The 14,241-nt window shown below is 42.5% G+C and overlaps 1 protein-coding gene across 1 annotated transcript; it reads right to left on the bottom strand.

Annotated features, from left to right (window-relative positions):
• Positions 1 to 644: 644 nt before the first annotated feature.
• Positions 645 to 13,891, bottom strand: LOC109983399 (inter-alpha-trypsin inhibitor heavy chain H3). The gene is made up of 21 exons (XM_020633101.3): positions 13,738 to 13,891; positions 13,426 to 13,455; positions 13,138 to 13,161; positions 8,179 to 8,333; positions 7,905 to 8,009; positions 7,545 to 7,707; positions 7,310 to 7,420; positions 7,053 to 7,181; positions 6,575 to 6,691; positions 5,952 to 6,120; positions 5,720 to 5,845; positions 5,429 to 5,601; positions 4,987 to 5,172; positions 4,742 to 4,881; positions 4,403 to 4,563; positions 4,141 to 4,239; positions 3,683 to 3,796; positions 3,377 to 3,578; positions 3,079 to 3,251; positions 1,112 to 1,223; positions 645 to 982 (listed from the first exon to the last, which is right to left on the bottom strand). Exons 1-21 carry the CDS (start codon positions 13,849 to 13,851, stop codon positions 844 to 846), a joined length of 2,742 nt encoding a protein of 913 aa, XP_020488757.2. The 5' UTR covers positions 13,852 to 13,891; the 3' UTR covers positions 645 to 843.
• Positions 13,892 to 14,241: the final 350 nt, after the last annotated feature.

Below are 14,241 nucleotides of genomic sequence, written 5' to 3'. Positions count from 1 at the left end.
CTCTCTCATCCAGGTCTACACTCCCTCCCGCCCACTACGCTCTGCCAATGAAAGGCGTCTGATCCAACCTTCACAACAGGGTCCTAAGTCTCTGATCAGACTCTTCTCCTCTGTCGCCCCCCGGTGGTGGAATGAACTTCCAAACTCCATTCGATCTGCAGAGTCCCTCTGCACCTTTAAGAAAAAGCCAAAGACCCAGCTCTTTCATGAATACCTACTAACTTAATGATGATGGTCTCCATATTATTGATGATGATGATGATGATGATGATGGTTTTTGTTTGATAACGATGACTTATAAGATGGTTTCTATACTGATTAGAGCTCTCAAGAACTGCCATCAATGTTGTGCTTTGCCTCTGGTCACTTCCTGTCAGCACCTGTTTGTCCAATTGGACTCAAAGCTGATCGTTTGCTCTTACTGACATTGTTCTCTTTTTTCTAGATCTTTGCTTGTGTTGTACTTACTCTCTGATGTACGTCACTTTGGATAAAAGCATCTGCTAAGTGAATTGTAGAATTGTAGAATTGTGTTTTTGAGGTTGAACAAGAAGAAGACCTGAATCAAAGACTGGACAAACATGAACAAAGCAGCTTTTTCGGTCACACTTAGCACTTATAACAAAATACAGCTGGATTCCATATTGAGGAACTGTGTCCCATTTATTTGAATACAAGTGATCGCTGAGATTGCTCCGATACATCTCCGTATTTAGGGATTGCGTTGAATGAAGAGTATTTGCTTTATGGGCTCATGATACCAGAGCATTATAGTGAATGAATATTTTAGTTTAATAGTTTAATTTGAATGATTTCTGGTCGACAGTGATTTATAGCCTGTTCTTAAACAGTTTTAAAAAGGCCTGACACAATGTAGTCTGATGCTTCTCCATCGATGAGGCCTGTTCCATTATTGTGAACGAACCAGCAGGGGACATTGTCTCCTTTCTTCACATCCCTCCTGAAGTCTCTCTGCCAGCCTCTGTGGACACACACACAGACATTTTACAGTATGTACACTGACAGATATTTCAAGTACACGTTCCAAACCAACAGCCATATATGAAATCAGCACACATGTTACATGCTGACTATTCATTTTGGCATGTACCTTGTCACATTGAGCTCCCGTCCTTTCACAAACATGGTGGCATCTGGTTTCTCTGTGACTTCACCTGGACGCAGGTCTGACACCTCATAATTGATCCCATGGTAAAACTGACCTGAAGGATGACAAATTGTCAGAGGTAAATATCATTTTGAAGTACATTTAGTCTATCCCTAAATGTTCCCTAATGTTAAATAAAATATGTAAAGACCCCAAATACAGTGTGTATAAGAAAATTGCTATTCAGACAAAATATGATCTTTAAACCAGAAAGTAAACATGTTTATTTCTGCTGTATAATGGGCCTTATAATATAGGTGTTGAACGGGCTCCTTGGCTTTTGCAGCCAGTCTCAAGTGTAAACTCAAGGTGCTGCACATCAGCATTGGCTTCATTTTTCAGCACCAGGGGTTTCTGCTTGGTTAATACACATTGTGAGTTGTTTGGGTCACAGTTGATCCAGGGTGTGAATAATGCTTCAACTGTTGGACAGGAAATAAAAAACTGCATAAGATTTTGGTGGTAGCCTCTGCTAAGGGATCGTTGTTCCAGTTTAACATAGTTGACCTCTTTAAGACCTCAGTTGTCTTCTCTGTCTTCTCAGTGGTATTATCTCTCATCAAAGAAATATTCTTTGTCCGTTAGATATAAAAGGACAGCTGAGTCCTGAGCTGAGGAACTGCTCGTCTATGCTGGCCCATGTGCTTGTGAATGTTGTTTTCTTCTTCAAGTTGATATCGTGTTTCTTTTAGGTTTTGATGAAGGCCAAGTTAGGTTAGCCACACATCTATCCGATATGTTTCTGTTCTTTAATCTTACCCCCTGTTATTGTGGGTACATTTCAAGCCCTTTGGTGTAGGATTCTTATAACACCTAATTGATATAGCCTACTGTAAAATTATGTGTTTAAGACACACTTATAACACCTATATTTCCTCTAAAAGGTTTGTTGTGTCTTATATCATTAGGACCAATACACCAATATAAAATACTGAGATATGCTCCTTCTTGACCTCAAGTACACGTGAAGTCCCTGAAGAATGATTCCTCAATTTGATTCCTTAATTGCATATAAGAGCATAAGATATTTTGCTCACATATGAAAGGAAATCTGAGACTGTTTATTATGCTTGCAATTTGGTGTTATTGTATACATATAGTTTTGCATTTAAAGAACCAAATATAGCACATATCCAATAATAACTCTAAAATCAAAGCTAACAGTTAACTACCAGTGTACTGCTGTATGTAAGAAGGAAACAAGAGGCAGTCCCCTCTTTGCTCCCGTGTTTACTGCCTTGATACAGATTTGAAAAACTAAAACCAAATCATAAGTATTTACAAGGAGATATTAATCCATCTGATTTATTTATGTTTGGAGTGGTGGCAGTAAGTTTTAACACAATCTTAAAATACTACAGTAAAAGAGAAAGTCAATTTCCCATGGCAGAGTTCTCCTCTTGTGGCACCAATTTGTCTGTTGTGGCCTGACAACCCATTTCAGAGTGTTAGGGTATTTCTGATTCCACCTAAACACTATGATTGTTTCCAATATAGTTCCAAAAGACTGAACATAGTAATGGCCAAAGGTGCAAAGGTAGGAGTTGAACCTAAAGCCCTTTCTAGACATGACATGCACTACTTTACATGACCAGACGCTTCCTGAGGGACATGTGCCAATATAAATGTCTGAACCAGTTTACATTGAACTGACTTTGTCCTGCAGTCCAAATTAAATGGAATAGACTTTGACCTGATGTGTGAACCAAGCAGGTCATTGTCTTGGAGCATTAACAGTGTTGTGATGTTGTGGAGGTTGCACACAGTGTTGCTGTTGCTGCTGGAATCAAAAATACACTATACAGAAAGTGAGGGTATTGTTGTATACCCAAGAAGAAATGCTACAGATAACATTCCCCTATTATCAGTCATTATGATGTAATTTTCTCTAATAACTTAACAAGTTGTACCTAGCAGGCCGTGAACCGAAGATGACAGGAGGTGGGTGTCCAGGGTGTAGAAACCCAGGTAGTTCCGGTGGTACGGGTGCTTCTCCCACACTTTGTGTAGCAGGATGACAAACTTGACTGAATCTTTCAGAGTTACTGTGAGGCTGCGATCCTTGGTCAGGAGAATATCCACACTGGAGGATATGAGGGTGAGGGGAGCAAGATGGTAAGCATTTATTCTCAACTGGATTTTTGACTCATGTAGAGGAATAGTTTTCTCTTATTGAATGAGGTAACCATGGGACATGCAGCCACTCACTTGGATCCTTTGAGTGAAGCTGAATCAGACCACTGCAGCTTGACCAGTTGGCCATCCTGAAACAAAGAGACGTCCTGAGTGCTCACAATCAGCCTCACCCCCAGAGTCTTGTGGATGATGCCAAAACGCCAAAAGTAGGTGTTAATTTTCCCATCAGGGGGAATCATCTTGTCGCCTATGATCTCGCCATTGACCAAAATACCTGAAGAAACAAAAGGGGATTCCGTGTAATTTTCAGGCATGTGAGGAGAAATGCACAAAATCTTGAACTCATGGCTCATACTCAAAAATAGACTCGTGGCTGACCTTGTTTAAGGTCTCTGACCAGGTTGAAAATGGTTCCTGGTTTGTCGTTGATGTTGAAGCACAGTGCGTCTTCTCTGTCTGGGAGCTCAATCATGAAATGAGGATCCCCGTCCACTGCGGGTGACAACAAAGTAAATGGAAGTGATAAACAAAATGAGTAATGGTTTTGTTTTATATGTTGTCTTTGCTCAACATTTTGGCTCCTACATGACAACAAAACTAAGTGTACAGCAACGCAAGCAGCTCTGTGAGCTTGTGCACAGTGGGGCTTTTGGGCTCAATTCAACGTGCTCATAAATGTTAGGAGAGGAGTCAGGGTAATACTAAAGTGAGTGAGATACATCATCTAAGGACAATTTAAACAAGTGGTTTAGATAGACTGAAAAAAAACAACTGACTAGAAGAGTAACACAGTTATTCCTAGAACCATCAAGCCAGCTCTGCAAAAAATGACTTACCGAAATAGGAGGGTGTTGACTGATAGGTCGTTCTGTATGCTGGAGGGTTATAACTTTGAGTTTGATATTGATTCTGTCTTTCTGACACTTGTCTTTGCTCTGTCAAAATAAACAGATGACAAAAAACAAATGTGTTAATTTAAGCTAAAGTTTTTACTTGAGCACCACCTTCAGGTAACCATAATAGTTGAAAATGAATGCGGTTTGCAAATGTTAGGTTTTGTTTCACACATACTGTAGGTCAAATGGCTGACTCTCTTACCCTCAGTCAGTTTATCAGCTATGAGCGGGCTTTCTGTTCCATCCTCAGTTTCAGGCTTAGTGACCACCATGGAAGTGAGAGGGGTTACGAAGCTATACCGCAGGGACATTTCCAGGGCCTTTGCCGTGGCATTCTCTTTCTCACCAGTGGTACCACTCTTACTGAAAGTAGAAAAAATATGTGGCTTGGTTGGAATTGGTGAATTAGTTTTGTGTGATCCATTCTTAGCTCTCAGACGATTTGAGGATGCATCTTTGATGAAGGTTTTAAATTATAACAATTACATACAGAAGAGAAAAAGTTTCAGGTATCAGCTTGAGTGAAATTACTCAAACTCACCTTTTCTCCAGTAGCTGTTGAATGGTTAGGTAGGCCCAAAGACGCTCTGTAAAATCTCCAAAAATGTATTCCTCATCAGGGTACATCACGTCCCAGTCTACAGCACGGGCCTGTCCCTGCACCTTGAAGTCATCTTCAAACTAAGCAGGAGGGACAAAGAGGACTAATAGTCTCTAAAAACAAATGAATAAACAAACCTCATCTATCACCTCACAATTGTCTTGATACAGTTTCTTTGTCCTCACCCCCTGGCCAAACACTTCCACCATGAAGTTGTCGAGGTCGTTGTCCTCCAGTTTTCCAGCCACCACGATCTCGGAGCCGTTAAATAGCTGGTTGAAGTGGTTAGTGGTGAGAAAGTCCACTGCCTCATCAGGATAACGCAGGTCAACCTCCAAAAGAAGAGGGCTGGACACCTCCTCATAAAAACCCTGCGACAAATCCCGACACACACAATGTATTACCAGTGTTTGTACAAAATGTGTTACAGTATGAGTCTGTTCTTTTGTGATGCGCTCTGGGCTGCACGTTTTTATGTATGAAAGGTTGGTAAACCAGCTAAAATACTCAACTCAACTGGGTTGAGTTGAGTATTTTAGCTTAATCAAAATGTAGTCATGGTATAAATGTGGAAAACTTTGGAATAATTATAGTCTTGTAAATGTGTTCACAGCCTAAACTTTCCACCTGAAGTTGAAGCGTTGCATCTGATCCCTCATAAATTTTGCGGGCCGATCCCTTGTTTTGTTTGCTCAACGTTTCCAGGAAGGTGTAAGCCACATCATTTCCAAATCCAAGACAGAACAGAGAAATGTTTCCACCCCTACCAGGGTGCATATTCTCCAGGATCCTATCGGGGCCTTCAAAATGCAAAATAATTCTTATATAAATGATATAGTTCATTTGATGTTAAACATTAATTACAACAATCAAACATGCACTCACACAAAATATACCTTACAGTATGTGCACACTCACCCGAATCTGGCATTCCATCAGTCAGTGCAATAATCATATCAATGCTCCTCTCTGGGATCCTTTGCTCCTTTCTGTCGCTGAAAAGCATTTTCACACTGTCCAACAGTGCATCATTAAAATTGGTTGCTAGATGGTAAACACATAAGAAAATCTAATCAGATCACAGAAGTGGTTTTTAAATTGTATTTTGAAGTGAGGACATTATGTATAAAAAGGTTAGTAAAATCATTACATCCTCTGGTATTTAGCTGCCTGATAAATGCCATGGCTTCATTCACGTTTTCTTCTGTTGCTTTGGAAAGGGTTGATCTCCAGGGATCGACCTGGCTATCAAACAGGACGATGGCAAAATGGTCCTCCTCATGGATGTCTTTGAGGATGGCCAGCATTGCCTCTCGTGTCTACACAGAGGTCATAAGAAAAACGTGTGCATGTGGACACTAACATTTTATAACCCCATTTGCAGTTTGAACATCATCATCATCATCATCATCATCATCAACTTTTATTATTAGACTCAAGGTCCATTTTAAAAGACATACAATACAAAAAATAAGTAAAAAAAATAGTAAAAAATAGACAACACACATATACAATAAAAACATTCCCACCTCTTATAAAAGGCACTTATTCCAATGTCTCCAAAGGTATGACTGGTAGCATACTGCACCATAACTTGGGTTTGACAGCAGCATTATAATTACATTCTTAGAATCATTCAAGCGACCGATAAATCTGTACATCAGGTTCCTCAATAAAGCTTGTAAGGTGTTAACTCCTGCATACACAAATAGCTCACTTGTACCACTCCACCTTGTTTTTTTTAGTAAGATCCTAAAACAATAGGTCCCCCACCTGTTGAATCTTTCTTCCAGACATTGAACCGCTCCTGTCAATCACAAACACCACATTCTTCGGGACTCTGGGCAGGTGAGGTGGAGCGAAAAAGTGTACAAAGTACCCGTTTGCCATCTGAAGGGGAAAGAATAATAAAGGGCAGTAATAAACATACTGTAATTTATAGACCTACATGTTCTTGTGCAATTTTACAATTTTTTACAGTATATGTATAGTAATGATAAATAATATTTCAAGTATGGAAGACATTTAATTATAAAATGCTACACGAAAAATAAGCAATTATGATGTAAGGAATTCTGCATGATTTAACTGAGGTTTCTTCAGACTGATCGAGAAACATTACCAATTCTGCCTTTGACTATAAATGTGCCAAAATACAGACATTGGAATCATTCTTCCCATTTTTTCCCAAGAAGGACCCCTTGAACCCACGCTAACGTATCTGTTTTTAGTTGTTTGAGTGACAGCATACCTGAATGTCCCCAATGCTGGTCGGTCTGTTTACGTCATATTTGATGACAAAATCTCCATCAATGAAGGTTCCATCACAATCAGGACAACTCCTCTGCTGCTCCATGGTTGGTGAGAAAGAGATGTGTGCCTGACAACATGATACACACAGTCAGCTGAACTCAAATCTTTGGGTCAATAATGTATTTCATGTAAAAAGGGTGAAAGTCTGATCCACGAACTGCAAGAATGAAACAACTTCCTCCAGGGACCATGTACCTTTTTGTCTGTTACAGTTTTCTCCACCAGAGGGAGCAAATCATTGGTAAGGAAGGTAGCATGGGCATCAAGGAAAGAAATGCCCTGTGGCTCGTAGATGTTTGTCACAATCTGTCATACACACAGGCAAAAAGACAGACAGACAGACAGACAGACAGATCATTTGTAAATAGCTCATTTAAAAGATCTGAAAGAACCAAATCACAAGGCCACAGCAGAACAGAATCAGATTCACCTGAAACTTCTGGACCCTCTGTTTGGGTTTAATTTGAATCAGAATCTCATACTGGCCCAGAGTCCTCTGAAGGAGCTCCTCGTAAGTCAGAGCAAAAGTCACATTTTTTCCTGCTGCGATATTGACGGACACAGAAAACTTCTCCATCTTTCTCCCAGAAGCTCTATAATGAAACAGAGAGAGAACAATCATCAAAGATCCACTTCAAAAAACCATGACTAATAAATGTAGACTAGGAACCAGCTTACACCAAACGACTAAGATCAAAGGAGTGTGAAAATCTAAATGGAGATCCACTTTGTTTTTCTGTGTGTTTCTTGCTGTGTTTGCTTCATGAATATTTCATCCTCACAGACTCACTTGACCAGTCCAGCAGTTTGTCCAGAGGAAACAGCCTTTTCATACTGCTTCTTGGCTTTCTCTTTCCCCTTCACTTCCCCAACATACACCTGACCTTCAATTTCCCTGTGAAAGATAGAGAACATAATGTTGCTCTTGAACTCTGCCAACTGTATTATTAAGAGAAATGAGCTTTCAAGCACAAGAGAAGCGGTGATAATATCTGTCTCGAAAAAGCAACAAGATGCAAGCAAACACTGGGTATAGGGTGAAACTTTTAACGTGGCAAACGGACATGCTGAAGTTACTGATGAAGGCAGTCTTGGGCAGCTGCACTTCAAAGAAGATTTCCTGGGAGGTTTTCGCTTTGTTCAGGGCCTTGGAGGTCATGACGGTGTGAGCAAAACGAGACCTCACAGTGCAGTCCACCGTCACACTGTACACCTCCACCTGGCAGAAAGAGAGGCTGTGTAGGCAAGAGATCCCAAGCATCATATACACACACTTTTTTAAATAACTTCAGAGTCGGCTGTTTTTGTGTCATTTCAAAACTGACTTGACAATTGTAGGTGGATTCACCTTGAATAGTACCAAATAAGACAACAATAAGAGCTTAAAAAACACGAGTTATAAAGATAATTTAGTAACTGGTTCCACTCAGGGAGTGTTTATGTGAATCAGCCTGGGTGCAGCATGTCGAAACACATATGGTGTGTATATTTAAAGTATACTGTGTGTTTGTCAGTCTATTCACTTTACCAATCACTCTCAACAAACATTATCAACCTTTTTTTTGAGCAACACAAAAGCAACCTATCTGTGACCAACACAATAATCATGTGTGCCTGAGCTGAGGGCATTTTACGTGATTCCTGTTTGCTTCAGTCAGGGTGACGCTATTCCTTCCTGCCTTGATTCCCTCTGCATGCATTCTGTTTCTTTGAGAGCTTCTGGGTAAAAACCAAAGGAAATGAGGAATATTTTTCCAAGGTGGCATCTTATATCTGGCACAGACAGATATTTGACTCTCAGAGTATCACAATGTTTAACCCTAAAACCTCTTTGCTTTAGATACCTTGAATGGACACAGTGGACATTCCTTTTGTCTGTTTGGTCAAATTTTAAATCTTTTTCATTAATTCTGGGCATTGAGAGAGAAGTAGGTTTGTTGGACCTGAAGGGTTTGAAAGGGATTCAAAGTCATTGTGACAAGTATGCCTTTTTGTAACGGTATAACAAGACCCAAAAATGTCATTTTTATGTTTAAAATTATTTCCCTGTTTGCATATCTTACTTGCAGAAAAAAGAATAAACCTATGCTGGCCTAACACCTAACAACTTCTTAAGTGTTTTCAAATTCACAGACAACTTTCTTAAGTCAGAGTAATATCATTGGAGGTTTGCTGTAGTTGGGGCGCACTCCCTTGATCTTAGTCGTTTGGTGTAAGGTGGTTTCTATTTCATCCTTCCTGAACGCCAGAGGTGGTGCTTTAAGCACTGAATGATACCATATCTCGCATGCGCAGGTCGGGTAGCTATACCAACAAAGTCACATGTGACCCCTGATGACCCCGACAGGTCTATATCTTCCGTTGTCATTAGAGGATCTGTTCCTTTACATCTTCTCGCTCGTAGGTGGTTGGATGGTTGTCGGAGTTGCGATGCTTCAGTCGCCCTCCAAGGGCTGTGACGAGCTTGGCCTTTCAGCATTTTTTCCTTGGATAGTGAGCCCTAAGGTTTGTCGCCTACATAATTGAGTATCACAGTTTTTTGTTGTTGCTGAAGTTTGTGTGTTTTCGCCACATCCAGCATACTTTAGTTTCTGTTTGTTACGGTTACCGACATTGTGTCCGACGGAGCTAACCGCACCCGTGTTGTTTTGTTTACAGCACTTATCGTTCATTTATTGTTGGTGCCTGCCCTTTTTTCGGTGTGGAGGCGGCGTTTGCGCTCCTACCCCCCATTAAGTTTGCCTTGTTGTCGTTTAGTTGAAGCGCTTCCGCTTATAGACAACTAGTAGTGGCCACTGTGTTTTCTACCTGTTTATTCTGTCTTATACCCTTTGTCAGTGAAGGCAGTGTGTTCGCTCCCTCTCCCGACATAGGTGCATCCTGTTTGGTTGGCTGGTGTTTTCGCCCAAAGCCGGCTTGTAATTAGCGCATCAGAGCACCTTGTTGGAGAGGCGGTGGGGGGGTCGCCAGTTTATTTGTCTCCTCCTCAGCTGACTCCAGCTCAGGGGCCAGTTACGATCCCTCTTGGCCAGTTGAAGTGTAGAGCTGCTGAGACTGTGGGCGCCTCTAACCAGAAGCAGTCCAAGCTTACTTCCAGGGTGGACCGGCAGAGCTTGATCAGATGAAGGCTGCCTTTTTCACAAGGCAGACTGAGGTGAGTAGGGTCAGTGTGGTCCAGCCTGCTCCTCCTGATGCCACTTCAGTAATTGAGGAGGAAATCCTCTCAATGGCGGCATCTGCCACAGAGTTTGGAGAGTATGGGGGGGATGCACCCTCTCAAGAGGGGGCTTCTCAGGCCTCAGTGGCTGGCTCCCATTCCTCTGCCCTCAGCTCCAGACGGGGCTCGGTGGATGACTCCGTGGGGGCCCTCATTCGTAGGACCCTGGCTCGTCTGCAGCTGGACCCTCCTTAGCCAGAGCTTCCCCCGGGGAGTGCCTTTTTTAGGCGCAGTACAGCCCCAGCTACCTTCACGGTTCCTCTTGGAGGAGTACCTGAGAGAGTTGCACGCATGCTGGAGAGATTCAAAGGCCCTCAACCACGCTACCTCAGATGGCTGGGCTCTTGCAGCTATGCAGGATGCGGCCAAGTTCGGGTTGGGCCACATGCCGGCAGTAGAGCCAGCCACTGTGGCTCTTATTGTTTCTCCTGATGAGGCCCTTAGGTGGGATGCGCGGTGTCCTCAGTGCAGGTTGACAGACGACCTCCTGTCTAGGGCTTATGAGGCAGGAGCCTGTATGGGGAGGATAGGGAACTCGATGTCCCACCTTCTGCTTGCCCTGTCAGCCTCCCTGCCGGAGATGGCACCTGATTCATTGGTGCATAGTCTTAGTGATGCGTCCCTCCAGGCGTTTGCGCTGATGTCTAGGGAGTTGGGATGGGTGATGTCCACACTCACCCAGGCTCGCCGGCAGGTTTGGTTGGTGCAGTCGCCCCTCACTGAGGCAAGCAGGAGGATCCTGCGCAGTGTTCCAGTGGAGCCTGGGGAGCTGTTCAGATCAGCAGCTCTAGAGGCTCTTGAACGGTCTATTCAGGCTAGACAGACAAAGCAGCAGCTCTCTGCTCTCAGCAGGAGCTTGCCTCCCCATGTTAGGACTAGGAGTACTGTGGTCCCTCCTCAGTGCCGGTTTCAGTCCCCAGCTGGTGCCAGTGGTCACCAGCAGCCTCAGCGCCCAGCACAGCATCCTGGCCGTCATGCAGCCCAGGACTTTCGGGTCCCCGATCGCCTGCCCTCCAGGCAGCCTCGGACCTGGGACTCAAACCGCCGCCCACCCCAGAACCTCTAGAGACCGGGGGGCCAGGCCCTAAGGCCTTGGGACCGGCTGCCGGCTGTTTTTCCAGCAGCTCAGCTACTGGGCTGCTTCAACACCAGACGCTTGGGTGGTTTCTACTCTAGCCCAGGGATACAGACTGCAGTTCTGACGCCGGCCCCCAGCCATTGGCTGGGTCAGGATGACCATCAAAGGCGACCCGGCAAAAGCCCTCGCTCTCGACCAAGAGCTCTCTACCCTCCTGGTCAAGGGTGCTGTGAAAAGCACTGCCTCTGGCGGTTAGGAAGGATGAAATAGAATGAAAGTTACGTATGTAACTACGGTTCTGTGAATCCTGGATGACCGCCAGAGCTTCTGGTCACTCGGAATCATCGTGTGTCGCGAGAAGATTCTGAAGGAACAGATCCTCTGATGACACCGGAAGATATAGACCTGTCAGGGTCATCAGGGGTCACATGACAACGCATGCGCGATATGGTATCATTCAGTTCTTAAAGCATCGCGCACTACGTTGTACTTAGCCTTCACTCTAGTCAATCATTGTGCTCACACAGCACGCGCTGCGGTCCGTCTCCGGCGCGAGCCACCGACGGCACTGCGCTCTGCTCCATTTCAAATACACAGCGAGTCTATTTTTGCTGGAGTACGCTGCAAGTTCACGTCAAGCTGGGCAGAATATGACAGCCCGGACAGGAAGTCAGACAAGGAAACGCACAGAGCATCCGGTCAATTTCAAAATAAAACACAATATACGGACTCGTGATCGTATTTTTCATCACTTTATCAACATTACGTCAAAACAGGAACCGAATTAACAACAATGCATCCTCAGAAAGACAAAGCAACATGTTTTTTGCATGTTTTTTTTTAAAAATCCCACGGGATCTTGTAGTTCTCCTGTGATGTGTCATGGGTCCGCTTCGCTGCGCTGACGTCCCAGAAACGGATCCAGTGTGAATGGGCGAGACGTCCGACGGAGCGACACCGTGGCACTGTCGGACCGCGGCGCGCACGGAGTATGTGTGAATTGCCGGTTAGTCATGGTTATTTTGGGACTATACAATGGGATACGATTATCCTTTGTGAGTAAGGGGAAGTGATAAGATAAAGACCAAGAGGCTGTCAGTCTTCAAGATCAACAAATTTTCTTTCAGCCCAAAGTTAAGGTGCAAAATTAAGCAAATTGGTTGACAAATCTGAGAACTTTATTTATATAAAGCACAAAAAGAACGATATTTCTTTAAGCATGAAAAATGTCACTCGACTTTTAGTCTTGGCTGGTATAAAAATAAGATTTTGAAAGAAAAATGGAACCATTAAAACTGATTTGTTTACCACTTACTCTCACAGCTCAAGAGACAGGTGCTGTTGTTCGGGAAGAGTTCAAATCTGGTAAACCTGCATTTAGAAATAGCTTCTAACTGGTTTATGTCTGTAGACAAACAGTTATTATCTTGATTGATTGAGAAACATCTGCTCTGCTGAGGAGGGGTTGCACTACAACAGCAACATAGTCTTCTTGTTGGGTAGCTGTAAACTGAAACTTGACTAGTTTGTCCAACACAAAGTTTTTAGTTTAAGGCCTTTTGTGTCTTAGTTTGGTGATTTATGGCGTTTACTTTTTTGCCCTCTTTATTGAGCGTGTATCTGTTCGAGCTGCTTCATTACATTGTCCTTGCCCATTTAATGAAGGCTTATTAAACTGAACCTGATATTTATCAAATAAAAGAAGATACAACAGGAATGTTTTCTTACCATGGCATCATTTGTACTTCTTTTCTGTAAAAAATAAATGAATAAACAGACAATACAACGGGATAAATCCAAACTTAAGACTGCACAAAACTGAAATCACATCAAATTATTGTACTTAAAACATTGAACTTATAATGAGTGGTTAAAATGTCACTTCAGTGTGGATTCAGATCTCAAATCCATCAATGACTGCCAGGTTTGTTTAATTCCATACAAACTGAAAAATGCAAACAATATCTTTAACCTTGTGACAGGACTGACTGGGTGTATGTTTTTTTTTACAGATACCTTTAGAAATCTAGTAGCTCCTCCTGTCTCCTGAAATACAAATACAGCATATTAAACCGAAAAGGAACCAAAATACTAGAAAACAAACACACGCATGAAGAGGAGATGTTCAGAAGAGTTAAACCAGGGAAGAAATAAAGTTGAAAACTAAAGAGCACACTTTGTGATGCACCGCTGATTAAAAAAAACAGACTGAATCTAGAATCAGGTACCACCAGGTATAGTCAACACTGGAGAAATTAAACAACTATTAATGTAAGATGCATTTCTAAATTAAGATGTTTGCATATAAAGGTTGTTGTGTAAAATTACCTGCAGAGCTTCATGGCCCCCGGAGATGACCACAGCTCCCTGGGCCAGGCTGAGCAGCGCAAGGCAGGCGCTGGCCCACGGGAGCAGCAGTCGAACACCCTGCTGTCCAGACATGACCAAACTTCCACTGAATAGTGTCTGACTTCAGTGCTGAGAAAAAGCTTTCTGCCCAAGGGGAGGAACTGACCAACAGGACTGACCTCAATGTGTTGAAGTCCTTGAGCTACAAACATTGATACCAGAAACATGAAGTCAGAATGAATATATATATATATATATATATATATATATATATATATATATATATATATATATATATATATATATATATATATTTTTTTTTTTTTCTTTTTTTTTTTTTTTAAAGCATTGATTCATTTTAAAATTATTTCATTTTGGGGGTTAGTCCTACTGCCAACAAAGTGCACTATGCCAGACCATTCAGTTCACATTGTAGCTAAATTGTCGTTATCCCCTAAACTTTGATAATAAAAGATAGTGTAT

The sequence above is a fragment of the Labrus bergylta genome, chromosome 5 (assembly GCF_963930695.1).
Source record: "Labrus bergylta chromosome 5, fLabBer1.1, whole genome shotgun sequence".
In the NCBI taxonomy this organism is placed as follows: Eukaryota; Metazoa; Chordata; class Actinopteri; order Labriformes; family Labridae; genus Labrus; species Labrus bergylta.
Note: the sequence above shows the minus strand (reverse complement) of the source record. Positions and strands in the feature narration are given on the sequence as shown.